The sequence below is a fragment of the Amblyraja radiata genome, chromosome 28 (assembly GCF_010909765.2).
Source record: "Amblyraja radiata isolate CabotCenter1 chromosome 28, sAmbRad1.1.pri, whole genome shotgun sequence".
NCBI classification, from domain to species: domain Eukaryota; kingdom Metazoa; phylum Chordata; class Chondrichthyes; order Rajiformes; family Rajidae; genus Amblyraja; species Amblyraja radiata.
Genome location: NC_045983.1, coordinates 16,115,322 through 16,130,006, shown reverse-complemented (window position 1 = coordinate 16,130,006; position 14,685 = coordinate 16,115,322). Strand labels below are relative to the sequence as shown.

Here is a 14,685-nt window from a genome sequence, read left to right as displayed (position 1 = left end):
TAGTTTGCACAAGGAAAGCAGCACCAAGAATCCAATGATACCTCTGACCTAGATCACAGTACTCAGTTGAAACTGGATCTTCTAAAAAAAAAAATGCTGAAGGAACCTAGTAGGTCAAACAGAATCCATGGAAGGAAACAAACAGATGTTCCAGATCAGGACATTTCTTCATAGCCAAACCTGTAATTCGTGTGAGGTGGCAGAAGTTCATGCTCAGGAGATGTAAGCTAGGTGATTGATTTTTCCAAAGTTACTACGTGCAAGTATGTCAAAGAAAGGTCTGAAGTTAAAATGTTTCATGTATCAGAATAATATCACGTTTACTCCAGCAGCTTTTATTTTATTTAAACACTTTCTTCATAAAGACACCTTCAGTATAGTTAAATTGATTACATTTTAAGTCTGTAAACAGCAGAATTGTACATCCACATTTGAAGACACCGATAACTTGTGTCAGTAAGACGTGGCTCTTGTATCAAAGTGTCTGAGAAGCTTTGCATTAGGAGGCGTAGGCAGTTAAAACGTGGTTACACCACTGGACTAAATAAATACAGACATGCTATGATCTAGGGAAACGGCACATGATAGTCCCAACAATGGACAAAGGAATATGGAAACATATCACCTTTTTCCCTCTGCACTTTTGCACTGTACTTTATTACTGCCAGGATTTCATGTTGCTTAATCAGCCACAACTGATCAATGCTTTAAAGTCAATTCTGATAAGAGGAACTATATATACATATAATTTTAAAACTGCAGACAATATCTTCTGGTTCAATTGGCCAGTCAGGTCATACATACCATATTTAGATCAGGGTTCAAATGGGAGTGCCCGAGGCATCCAATTTTATAATACTGTACTAGTTTACTATTTAAAGCAAGTGCTGAGGGACACAGAGTAAGGAATCTAAATTTATGGTAAATTTGCTGTTTTAAGAGGCTTAAATGAAAAGTTCATGGATACATGTTAAAACAATGCATAATTATTTTCTTAAATGTTCATCTACAAATATTTTGGTAGAAATAAAATGAGTTTTCAAAATGTCTGAAATTGCAAACCATTTAATTGGCTGATCTATTGTTCCCTTAATCCAAACCTCTCAACATGATTTAATGGAATTATGTGCAACCTTACCTCACTGCAATGACTGTGCTGGCATACACTGCTATTTGCTTACTGTCAGAGTCTTCAACAGATTGCAATTCTAGAATGTCTAAGCCAAACACAACAACCTCTGCACCATGTTTCAAACAGCTTTTTCCTGCTAGTGGCAAAAAGCCACCAAGTCTCCAAATGCTGCACAGTGCTAAAGGAAATAGTTCAGTAACTTCTCATTGTGCTGAGTTTAAACTAAATGTTCTGGGAACAAAACTAATCCACAGACCAAGGCAACCAGTGACCAAGTGTAGGGAATCTTGGGTAATATTCAAATAATTGCTAATAAATGTCAAATGATAAAAGAAATGTGCTTGGAAAATTGATATGTGTGTGAGGACAATGACTTTATGTAATCTTCAAGGTAGTCCAACATTTCTCAAATGAATACTCCACATCTCCAAGTTCCATTCTTCAAAAGGCAGTTACGAAAAGGCAAGAGAGATTTTATTATTAGTCATCCCATTCGGAAACAGCTTCATACGTTTAGACACCAACAATATGAAGAACATAACCAACTGATTCCAATACTAATTTTTGTTTTAATTGGTGATAATGAATTTTTTAAATGTTCAGTTCAAAATGCATTATTTGGAAACCTGACCACTGTAGTTAGCTTTAATATGGATCAACTTTTATCTTCAGTTTAAAGGTGGATCAACTGTTTCTTGCTTTTTTTTAGTTAATGAACATTAGTTATATAGATTTTGTTCAACTGTCCCTTTCAATTAAACTTGTGGTGCAGTGAGTAACTCTATATGCACTTCACGACTCACAAGAGCAATGCAAAACTTGCAGGGGATGCAAGTACAATAAATAATGATTTAACAGAAGCTGGATAATGGTGGCAAGGATTAGTAAGATCATAAATTTCCCAAATTCCAGCATCAGTACCATTAAAAAAAACAGGCCAATTAAACAAATATGTTTACAATTTTGAAAATGAAAGAGTGAGCTAGACATTGAGGATGATGCTGTTTTAGTGTGCATGTACAAATGGATTAAACAATGGTTTTAAAAGCAGAGCAAGAGGTTAGATGTGTCAACTCCACCGACTGGGAATTCTTGTATCAATGATTTTTTTTCAAAGTTTAAGCACAGCATACACTCGAGATCTCATTATATCTTAAATTTAAAATTTCAATAGTGTTCCCCTTTTGAATTTCACTTGAGTTGGGAAGCTCTAACTGCAGTCAAAGTCAATCTAGAAACATTTACACCTCAGTTACTGCACACTATTAATCCATGAACTCTGTTCCCTCAGAGTTAAATAAGAATTAAAATGTTTCTACAAAGACAAATGTCTGGTCTAGTAAAAACTGTTGCAGCCTTGAAATCGCCAGGTTTAATGTCATGTCTCTGGAAGTTGGTTAATATCTGTCAGTTTCGTGTCATTCAAGATCGCACGAATATTCTCCAGGGTCTCTGCCTGACGAATCCGCTCCAACTGCACCTTTTGGGGGAAATCACAGGATTCATTGCAGTTATTACTTTAATGATTTACACATTAAAAACATGCCATGTGTTTCAATAGATGCCTTTCAATGAGAGGACTCAGATTACTGACATCAAACTCCAACTCGCCAGTTAGCATCAGTGAGTGGGGGGGGGGGGGGGGGGGGGGGGGTAACAGCTTCAAGTTTGTAATATCACAAGACCATTAGTAATGGTAGCGGCAGAGAGAGAAACTGCTCAATCCTGGATGTATATTTGTGCTAGAATTTCACAAGCATGATTAAGATCTATATCCTGCCTCTTGAATGGAACTCTCATATGCTAAGGATGTGTCACAGATCTTACAATCTACCTTATTGCTGCACTCGCACTTTTCTAACCTGTACTTACTCTATAGCTGTAACAATATGTTCTTCACTGTTTATTTTCTCTTATGCACTACCTGATGTACAGTATAATCTGCCTGGCTAGTACACAAAACAAAGTTCTTGACTGTATCCTGGTAGATTTTACAATAATAGACCAATACCATCCCTCTCCCAGCTTTAAAAAAAAAACCTTTCGGTGAAAGTACGAGATTTTGCTGGATCAAATAGAATGGTATCTCACCTAATGACTGCACTTCATATGAACAGATTATTCAACTGTGAATCAGCACTTCCAGTGAGGGTTGCTAAATAATGAATGATCTGGAATACTGACAAGAAATTGTAGGCATCCCTCCGCCCATGCTAGTGGGACAAGCTGAGCCAACAGCAACATCCAAACACCATTTTTATCTTTGAATTGTTCAGCTGGAGAGAAGAATCAAGTGGTTCCTTGGAGAAAAGCAGCAGCATGCATTCACAGAAAAGGCAGGATAGGAGCTAAGTAAAATAGAGCTCTAGGAAAGAGTGAGCGACAAACCACTTGAAATATTAATTTAAGGCCGTGAAGATACCAGTGGAAAAGCCTACAAACAAATGCACTGGCAGTCGAAGAACATGCAAACAGAAACTTTGCAGAAAAGACCTGTGTCAGAAAGCACAAAGTAAAGCAAGCACCCATCAGTTGGCACTATCTTGCTCATAAATGAGTTGCCACATTGAACTTTGGGCAGGAGAGGAGAATGTAACAGGTTTTGTGGCACACTGAGTAACCAGTAGAACATAGAAGAGTACACTACAGGAAAAGCCACAATATCTGTGCCAAAAATAACGGCAAGGTAAACTAATCTAATTTGCCTGCACATGAACCATATCCTTCGATTGTATGCACATCCATATGCTTATCTAAAAGGCCACTATCGTTTCTGCCCCCACCATCACTCCTGGCAGTGGGTCCCAGGCACCTACCCCGTGTAAACTTTGCCCCTCTCATCTTAAAACTATCTTCTCTAGTCTTTGACATTTTCACCCAGGGAAAAACGTTCTGTCTACGCCTCTCATCATTTTATATACTTCTATCAGGTGTTCTAGAGATATTAATCCAAGTTTATCCAACCTTTCATTGTCACTAATACCCTCTAATCCAGACAATATTAAAACCAAATAAGTAAACACACTTAAAAATGTAAACTTAAATGCTATAGAAATCTCATACGGTCTTCAGAACCAGTTTAACACAACATGCAATGTTAGTGCAGCCTAGCACATTCATACTGCGCACTTAGTTATGAAAATTGATTCCTTACCTGCAAAGTTTGGGAGAGTTTAACAAAATCTCTCTGCACTTGTTCACTGACATCCAGTTCAGTTTGCAATCTCTGGCCTTTATTTTTCTCCTCGTACACCAGCTGTTCTAGATTGGTCTGAAACACAAGACAGAAGACCGGGTTTTAATTTTGGACCTCAAGCATTATTGCATCACGTATTTTGGAGATACACTTGCTGGTAAGCTTTGGCTATCTGTAGCTTAAGAGACACATTGAATCGTATCAGTAACTCTTTCATTGCCAAATCAATTTAACATTAAATAAACACAAATAAAAGCAGCAAATCAACAGCAATGAAACCATTCTATATAATACAAGATAATGAACATTATTTACCAAGTGGATTAGGAAGCATGTGTAATATTTTCACAGAGCAGTTTTATTCCTTTTCTCTCTGCCTGAGAACTGAATGCTCATTCAGAGGGAAAGATTTAATAGGAACCTGAAGGGCAACATTTTCCACAGAAGATGGTAGGTATATGGAACGTTGCGGCAGGTACTATAACAACATTTAAAAGACATTTGGACAAGTACATGGATAGGAAAAGTTCAGAGGGATATGGATCAAACATGCCATGGTAGGACTAGCATAAATGGGACATCTTGGTCCACATGGGCAAGTTGGGCCAAAGGAGCTATTTCTGTGTTGTACGACTGTCTGTGATTTTAATTTGTGGATCATATTTTAAATATTGGATTTTTGGGGGAAATATCTAAAAATCAATCTGTCTCTGATTGTATTCAGTCGCTGGGTCCCATAGCCCTCTAGAGGATAACTCCAAAGATTCACTGCCTAAGGACGAAAGATGTTTCTCCTCATCTCAGCCGTGATGGCCAATCTTTTACTTTGAGACTGTGACTGGTGACTCTATATGCCGCAGTTGGAGGAAACATTATTCCTACATCTACCTTGTAAAAATGTCCTGTTTTTTTAGTAAGATGAACCCCTGTACCCTTCTTATAAACGCAAGTATTGCCTAATAATCTCTGCTGTGGAACATCACATCCCAGACATCACTGTTGCACAAGCTCTATCACAGACAGGAAGCCACATAGCCAGATGCAGTCACATCAGGGTCCTGTATACTGCAGTCTTTCTTGCTCACAAATCCTCTTGTTATAAATAACGTGCATTCCTAATTACTCCCAGTACATGTCTGTTACCTTTAAGCAGTTTGGTTACTGAGATACTCAGCTCCCTCTGAACATCAACACCTTTCAATCTTTCATTGCTTAAACAAAAACACCACTGTTAAACTGAATTCTACCAAAGTCCATGACCTCACATGACCTACAACATGTTCTACCTTCCTTATTCACATAACTTGTCTATAATCCCTGAAATTCCACAGCATTGGCAGGGACAAGTCTAGATTAGATTAGATAGATCCTTTAATAATCCTTTACAGGAAATTACAGTGCCACAACAGCTTCAAGACAGACATAACACCACACATTTCCTCAGATAACTTCCATACTTAATAAGTTAAAATACAATGAATGAATACTAAAAAAGTGCAAAGTTATTTTTGTGCATTGTAAAACCTTATAGTAGCTGGTATACAAGACGTCCTATATCTCTCAGTTTTGCACATTGGTGCAATCAGTCTCTGACTGAAGGTGCTGCTCTTGATCACCTTCAGGGCGTGGAGTGGGTGAGTGGGGTTGGTCATTATTGAACCCAGTTTGTTCAGAGTTCTGGCCTCTGCCACCTGCTGGACCGTTAGTTGCTCAGCCCCGACCACTGAGCCGGCCTTCCTGATCAGTTTGTCCAGTCTGTTTTTGTCTGCTATGCGGGCGCCATCTCCCCAACAGGCCACAGCAAAAAACAGAGCACTGGCCACCACTGAATGGTAGACACTGCACAGCAGGGGTTGGCAGATGTTGAATGACCTTAGCCCCCTTAAGAAATACAGTCGACTTTGTCCCTTCCTGTACACCGCCTCCATATGACTCTTCCAGTCCAGCTCACTGTAAAGCTGCACACCAAGGTACCTGTGGTTGGCGACCACCTCCACCTCAGTGCCCCTGATGGTGATTGGTGTTGGTTGAGTCCTCCTCCTCCCCCTCCTGAAATCCACAACTATCTCCTTCGTTTTTGTGGTGTTGAGATGGAGGTTATTGTGTGCACTCCACTCCACAAAGTTGTTTATTGTATCTCTATACTCCTCCTCGTTGCCCCCTTTGATGAGGCCGACAACAGCTGTGTCATCTGAAAATTTCTGCAAAAAGCAGCTGTTGGTGTTGTATTGGAAATCCACTGTGTAGATGGTGAACAGGAATGGAGCCAGCACAGTTCCTTGTGGAGCCCGTGCTGCTCAGGATGGTGCTTGAGACATTGTTCTGTAGGTGCACGTACTGTGGTCTGAGGAAAAGGTAATCCAAACACCACAGTACCAGTAATGGATCCACCTTCATCTTCTCCATTTTCTCCCCTAGCAGTCGGGGCTGAATTGTGTTAAAGGCGCTTGAGAAGTCAAAGAATGTAATCCTTACAGATGCATCAGGGATGTCCAGATGTGTGTACGCCCTCTGCAGCATGTAAATGAGGGCATCATCGACACTGATGTTGGGCTGATATGCAAACTGTAAAGGATCCATCTTCACCGTCTGTCACTGTATCACAGATAAAGCACTGTTGGAGATGGGTCTGTAACTGTATAATACTGGGGTATAGTATTGGTGGGGACAGGTCTATCACCAGATAACATTGCACAGTACTGTCCTGGTGGGGATGGGTCTATCACATTATAACACTGGGGCATAGTACTAGAAGAGTCCCAAACCAAAATGTCTTCTGTCCATTTCCTTCCACATCTACTGCCTGACCCGTTGAGTTTCTCCAATCCAGTTTTTCACTTTTGCTTTTCACTTTACGATCTTCACCATAGAGGACACAACAGAAAGTTTTTCCATGGGAGAGAGGGGGTAATGTAGTGCCTGAGGGTGATGTTAAATCATTCACTGGCCAGTTGGTATCTAACATGACATTAAAGGTCACAGTGGCTGAGAGTGCTCAACAATGGTAGTTCATGGACAACCAGAAAGTATGTCACGTCTGGAAGTGTGTTAAGAAACCGTGCGGAAAATGGCTTATCATTTCATTTGACACCAGAAACTAAAAACCCATTTTCAGTTGAAGAACACTGTGTAAAATAAGTGTTGTGCAACTGTATTTCCTGGCACAACACGGTCATATTGTTGAAATATGTTTCCATGCAAAAGATCCACACTGATCATATTCCCAATTACATTGCTTCCACAAGCACACTGCAGAGCATCTGAAGGAACTGGTAGGAAATAATTCACTGACACTCAGAGGCCATCATAATTTTACAATAATACTGCTTTTCCCATACTGGAGATTAAATGAAGGATTAGATTAAACAGTAATGTCATTACAAAACTGAATGTGGAAGTTCAATTTTATTCCCATATAAAGTGCAAACTATTTTGCCAGGACACTGCAAAAACATCCTTTCTCTTCGAGTGGTGCCGCAGATTACTAGCGCGAGGGGCAGGTGGGATCTAGTTTATCAACTCTTCCAAAAAAATGGTCTCTAAATTGCCCCACAACCCCGAGGTAAACACAGAATGTCTGCCATTAAAACTGTGTTCTTAGACAAAAATGAAATGATTCCAGCATCGGTATATTTCAATCCAAAGAATTCTGATCCAAAATATCACCTATCGATGTCCAACAGTGATACTGCCCGATTCGCTGAGTTACTCAAGCCCTTGGTGTTCTACACAAGATTCCAGCATCTGCAGTTTCTCGTGTCTCTAATACATATTTTAAGTTAATTGCAGTAGAATTGTAGAAACGGATCCAGAAGTTTCCAATTGTGCCAGATTTATGGTTCAGCTGGCTGGTAAACTAAATAGATAATTAGTTCCAGCTAAAACATCATGACACAATGTAGGCAGGTGGAGTATTTAGGCCAATGTAATCTGGGCTAATAATAAACATAAATCCTCCTTGAAAAAACCTACTGTATCTATCATGTGGCAACCTTGGAAGAATTGTATCCTACGGAGAGCACTGGTAGATAATTTCCAACTTTAAACCCCCTTGGGATTTTCCAAACTCACCTTAGCAGACCCCTCCTTCTTCACTTGTTCTTCTAACTTGTTCCTCACTTCTTCAAGTTCTTCCAGTTGTTTGGACTTCTCTTGCAATCTGGCTTCCAACTGGAAACAAATACATTTTTACAGTGGAGCTCAGAAGATTCTGTGCAAATTTCCACCTGTACATTTAATTATTAAAGAGCTTGTGAACAAGTGAGAGAAAATAAGTATTTTATTTATACTCATGGGATTTGGGAGAGGAGGAATTGGGGAGCGGTGACCACCCTAAGCTGCCTCCTTGAATCTTTGAATCCCATGTGTGTGTATTCATATTACTGGCAGGCAGTTCCATCGTTTTGATCCAACCTCCACAATGAGGCAACAGTGATATATTTCTACGTCAGGATGTGACATGGGGAAGGAGCGGAAGCCGAGGATGAAAGATGGCAGGATCTTGCAGGTGGCATCTAGATGGAATAAATCACAGGTTGGGAGAAGTCACTGCAGATGCTTTACTAGTTAGCTGGGGTTGACTGGAGAATACATTGAAAGGTATAATCTGGGCAGACAATTGTGGTCTTTAAAAAAAATGCAAATTGAACCTGTTATAACTCAACATTTGATAAAGTCCCGCAAGGTAGTCTGAACCAGAAGATTAAGATGTATTGGTTTAAAAGTGACTTGGTCATAAGGATTCAGAACTGGTTTACTGATAGAAGACAGTGCTTTGTGGTGGAATGTCAACACACAGACTTGCCAGATATACTGCAGAACGAAGGGTCTAGTAAGAATGAGCAATTTGGTATTTAATATTAGTCAAAAAAAAAATCTTAATAGCTGATAAAACCTAATGATCGGAACATCATCAGAGCTTTGAAAGATAAACTTTAGAGACAGTGGATGCTCTGGTAGTTATCTTCAAGGTTTTTTAGATTCTAGAATGGTTCCTGTGGATTGGAGGATAACAAACATGGCCCACTATTTGTGATAGGAAGAGAGGAAACAGTAATTGTTGGCCTGAATCTGAAATGGCAAACTGTAAAAATGTATACTGTAAACAAGAAACCAGCTTGAAAAGAACAAAAGGACTAAGCAGAGTCAGCATAGATTTGTGGAAACATTTGCTGGAATTCGGCAAGGATGCGACTAGTCGTATAGAAAAGGAGAAACAGTGGAGGTGGTCTATTTATATTTTCAGATGATATTTCCGAAGGTCCCGCAGAAGTGGTTGATTAAGGGTTGAGTACAGAGAATGGGTAAAATATCCCCACATCAATTGACAACTTGCTATTGAACAGAAAGCATAGATTGGGAATAAATAGATGATTCTTTGGTGGTTAGGCTGTGACAAGTAGGGTACTTTCAGGCTTGGGCCAAATGTTTCACAATCTAATTTAGCAAGTTTGCTGAGGGGGGTAAAACATCATACTTCCAAGTTTGTTGTCAACACTAAATTAGCTGGGATGAATATAAAGTATATGCGGTCTCGAAAATTGAGGAGGCGAGAACACAAAATATAATGTGAAAAAATGTCAGGTTATCACCTTTGGTGCACAACAATAAAGCAGATTAATTGTTAAACAGTGTGAAATTGGGTAGTTGTGATGTTTGGGGAGCCAAGTGTGCTTGTACACAAGACCTTTTTCAGGCCAACATGCAGGTGATCTGAGCAAAATGTTAAGGAGAGACGAGGAACTGCAATGTTATGTTCACTTTTATTACAAGAGGATTTAAATGCAAGAGTAAGGAAGTCGTATTTAAATTGTGCAAGGACTTGTGAGAGCACACTTGGGGTAATGTGAACAGTTTGGGGTGTCGAATGGGATAGTGGAGGATGGAGTTAAAGGGAAAGGGTTTCTTAAATGTGTGAGCGTAGAGACAGAGTGGTGTAAAATGAGGGTAGAAGCAATAGGTAGCAAGGTGAAAAGTAAAAGTGGCAGGCCGGCAAATCCAGGGCAAAAATCAAAAAGGGCCAATTTTCAGCATAATAGTATAAGGGGTAAGAGTGTTGTAAAAACAAGCCTGAAGGCTTTGTGTCTCAATGCAAGGAGCATTCGTAATAAGGTGGATGAGTTGAATGTGCAGATAGCTATTAACGACTATGATATAGTTGGGATCACGGAGACATGGCTCCAGGGTGACCAAGGCTGGGAGCTCAACATCCAGGGATATTCAATATTCAGGAGGGATAGACAGAAAGGGAAAGGAGGTGGGGTAGCGTTGCTAGTTAGAGAGCAGATTAACGCAATAGAAAGGAAGGACATTAGCTTTGAGGATGTGGAATCGATATGGGTAGAGCTGCGAAATACTAAGGGGCAGAAAACGCTAGTGGGAGTTGTGTACAGGCCACCTAACAGTAGTAGTGGAGTTGGGGATGGCATCAAACAGGAAATTAGAAATGCGTGCAACAAAGGTAAAACAGTTATAATGGGTGACTTCAATCTACATATAGATTGGGTGAATCAAAGTGGCAAGGGTGCTGAGGAAGAGGATTTCTTGGAATGTATGCGGGATAGTTTTCTAAACCAACATGTAGAGGAACCAACGAGAGAGCAGGCTATTCTAGACTGGGTATTGAGTAATGAGGAAGGGTTAGTTAGCAGTCTTGTTGTGCGTGGCCCCTTGGGCAAGAGTGACCATAATATGGTTGAGTTCTTCATTAGGATGGAGAGTGACATCGTTAATTCAGAAACAAGGGTCCTGAACTTAAAGAAAGGTAACTTTGAGGGTATGAGACGTGAATTAGCCAAGATAGACTGGCGATTGATTATTAATGGGTTGACGGTGGATATGCAATGGAAGGCATTTAAAGACTGCATGGATGAACTACAACAATTGTTCATCCCAGTTTGGCAAAAAATTAAATCAGGGAAGGTAGTGCATCCGTGGATAACAAGGGAAATCAGGGATAGTATCAAAACAAAAGATGAAGCATAGAATCAAATACACAGGACAAGATGTTAAGAAGTCCCTTGTGCCAATAGGTGGGGAGCATTTCACGACATTCGTTGATTGTTGAGAGTGGTAGACGCTCAACATCGGTGGGGGGGCGGGGGGGAGTGGATACGTATATCTTGGCCTGGGTAACCTTCAGGACAGTTGGGCACAGGACACATCATCAGTAGTGTACCCTTGCATCACTGGGTGTTTCGGCCTTTTAACACTATACACCCTCCACAAGGGCGGCCCGCTGCAGGATGATCAGCCCTCAGCGCGTGTCCCGTGTCAAACCGTCCCAAAGATTCACCCTGAAATACTTGGGGCCCAGCATGGGTCTTTCCGCTTAAGCCAAATCCACCGGCTGCTTCTTTCAGCCGCCTCTGAGAGTGATCTTATGGTCTTCCGCAGAGCCTGACCGTGGATTCCAAGCTCCTTCAGCAGTCTGATGGTAGATGACGCAACAAATCCTCTGCATCCCACTTCAACTGGATAGACTTTGGTGTTCCAGCCACGCTGCGTTGCCTCTGCTGCAAGCTCTGCGTAACGCAGCTTCTTACGCTCATAGGCCTCCTCAACAGAGTTCTCCCATGGAACTGTGAGCTCTATGATGTAAGCAGTCTTCTGTGAAGGGGACCAGAACACCAAGTCTGGCCTGAGGTTGGTGGAAGCAATTTCAGGTGGAAAAACTAGTTGTCGGCCGATGTTCGCCAGCATCCTCCAGTCGCGGGCCCTGCATAGGTTTCCTTCTTCTGATCTGGTGGAAGGATGTTTAGATGTTTTCTGTCCTTCTCGGACAAAGGTTGTTGCCCTTAGGGGGGGGGGGGGGGGGGGGGGGGTTGCTTGCTCTCGGAGGCAAGGAGTTGGTCGCACACCGCCTGTTCTCAAGGGCTGATACCAGGCTTTTTAGCCAGAAAAAGCAGCCTACCAGAGGACTGGGAGAAATTCAGAGACCAGCAGAGGAGGACAAATGGCTTAATTAGGAAAGGGAAAATAGATTATGAAAGAAAACTGGCAGGGAACATAAAAACTGACTGCAAAAGCTTTTATAGATATGTGAAGAGAAAAAGATTAGTTAAAACAAATGTAGGTCCCTTGCAGTCAGAAACGGGTGAATTGATGATGGGGAACAAGGACATGGCAGACCAATTGAATAACTACTTTGGTTCTGTCTTCACTGAGGAAGACATAAATAATCTGCTGGAAATAGCAGGGGACCGGGGGTCAAATGAGATGGAGGAACTGAGTGAAATCCAGGTTAGCCGGGAAGTGGTGTTAGGTAAATTGAATGGATTAAAGGCCGATAAATCCCCAGGGCCAGATAGGCTGCATCCTAGAGTACTTAAGGAAGTAGCCCCAGAAATAGTGGATGCATTAGTGATAATTTTTCAAAACTCTTTAGATTCTGGAGTAGTTCCTGAGGATTGGAGGGTAGCTAATGTAACACCACTTTTTAAAAAGGGAGGGAGAGAGAAAACGGGGAATTACAGACCAGTTAGTCTAACGTCGGTAGTGGGGAAACTGCTAGAATCAGTTATTAAAGATGGGATAGCAGCACATTTGGAAAGTGGTGAAATCATTGGACAAAGTCAGCATGGATTTATGAAGGGTAAATCATGTCTGACGAATCTTATAGAATTTTTCGAGGATGTAACTAGTAGAGTGGATAGGGGAGAACCAGTGGACGTGTTATATCTGGACTTTCAGAAGGCTTTCGACAAGGTCCCATATAAGAGATTAGTATACAAACTTAAAGCATACGGTATTGGGGGTTCAGTATTGATGTGGATAGAGAACTGGCTGGCAGACAGGAAGCAAAGAGTAGGAGTCCTTTTCACAATGGCAGGCAGTGACTAGTGGGGTACCACAAGGCTCAGTTCTGGGACCCCAGCTATTTACGATATATATTAATGATTTGGACGAGGGAATTGAACGCAACATCTCCAAGTTTGCGGATGACACGAAGCTGGGGGGCAGTGTTAGCTGTGAGAAGGATGCTAGGAGGCTGCAAGGTGACTTGGATAGGCTGGGTAAGTGGGCAAATGCATGGCAGATGCAGTATAATGTGGATAAATGTGAGGTTATACACTTTGGCGGCAAAAACAGGAAAGTAGATTATTATCTGAATGGTGACCGATTAGGAAAGGGGGAGATGCAACGAGACCTGGGTGTCATGGTACACCAGTCATTAAAAGTAGGCATGCAGGTGCAGCAGGCAGTGAAGAAGGCGAATGGTATGTTAGCATTCATAGCAAAAGGATTTGAGTATAGGAGCAGGGAGGTTCTACTGCAGTTGTACAGGGTCTTGGTGAGACCACACCTGGAGTATTGCGTACAGTTTTGGTCTCCTAATCTGAGGAAAGACATTCTTGCCATAGAGGGAGTACAGAGAAGGTTCACCAGACTGATTCCTGGGATGTCAGGACTTTCATATGAAGAAAGACTGGATAGACTCGGTTTGTACTCGTTAGAATTTAGAAGATTGAGGGGGGATCTTATAGAAACGTACAAAATTCTTAAGGGGTTGGACAGGCTAGATGCAGGAAGATCGTTCCCGATGTTGGGGAAGTCCAGAACAAGGGGTCACAGTTTAAGGATAAAGGGGAAATCTTTTAGGACCGAGATGAGGAAAACTTTTTTCACACAGAGAGTGGTGAATCTGTGGAATTCTCTCCTGCAGAAGGTAGTTGGTAGAGGCCAGTTCATTGGCTATATTTAAGAGGGAGTTAGATGTGGCCCTTGTGGCTAAAGGGATCAGGGGGTATGGAGAGAAGGCAGGTACAGGATACTGAGTTGGATGATCAGCCATGATCATATTGAATGGCGGTGCAGGCTCGAAGGGCCGAATGGCCTACTCCTGCATCTATTTTCTATGTTTCTATGTTTTGGGCTCCTTAACTCAGAACGGATGTACTTGCCATTGTGGGAGTACAACGAAGATTCACTAAACTGGTTCCAGGGTGTAGGATTTGCCTTAAGGGGGGAAATCGAGTAGACTAGGCCTGTATTCTCTAAAGTTTAGAAGAATGAGAGGAGATACCATAAAAAATGTATACAACTCTTAAAGGCTTGACAGGCTAAATGCACAGAGGAAGTTTCTCCTGGCTGAGAACTCCAAGGTCAGGAGACACGCTTCAAAATAAGGGCCAGGCAGTTTGGACTGAGAAAGAAAGATATTTTTTCATTGTGAAGGTGAATCATTGGCATTCTCTATCCCGGAGGGCTGTGGAGCCTCTGTAGTTGCATTAATTCAAAATATTAAATGATGGATTTCTGGACATTAAGCGAATCAATCGATTTGGGATAATGCAAGAAAGTAGCATTCAGATAGATGCCATAATCTTAATGAATAGCAGAGCAGATTCGAATGGCA

General features: G+C 41.4%; 1 protein-coding gene across 5 annotated transcripts in view; it reads right to left on the bottom strand.

Moving 5' to 3' along the window:
• Positions 1 to 316: 316 nt before the first annotated feature.
• Positions 317 to 14,685, bottom strand: part of rabep1 (rabaptin, RAB GTPase binding effector protein 1) — a 73,713-nt gene continuing 59,344 nt past the window's right edge. For 4 of the 5 annotated variants that reach the window (XM_033046425.1, XM_033046421.1, XM_033046423.1 and 1 more), the window contains 3 exons: positions 8,400 to 8,498; positions 4,287 to 4,403; positions 317 to 2,612 (listed from right to left, as the gene is read on the bottom strand). In XM_033046425.1, the coding sequence (XP_032902316.1) occupies positions 2,511 to 2,612; positions 4,287 to 4,403; positions 8,400 to 8,498 (318 nt within the window). In that variant the 3' untranslated portion in view covers positions 317 to 2,510. The remainder of the gene's footprint in view (positions 2,613 to 4,286; positions 4,404 to 8,399; positions 8,499 to 14,685) is intronic. The other variant, XM_033046426.1, reaches the window with a different exon arrangement.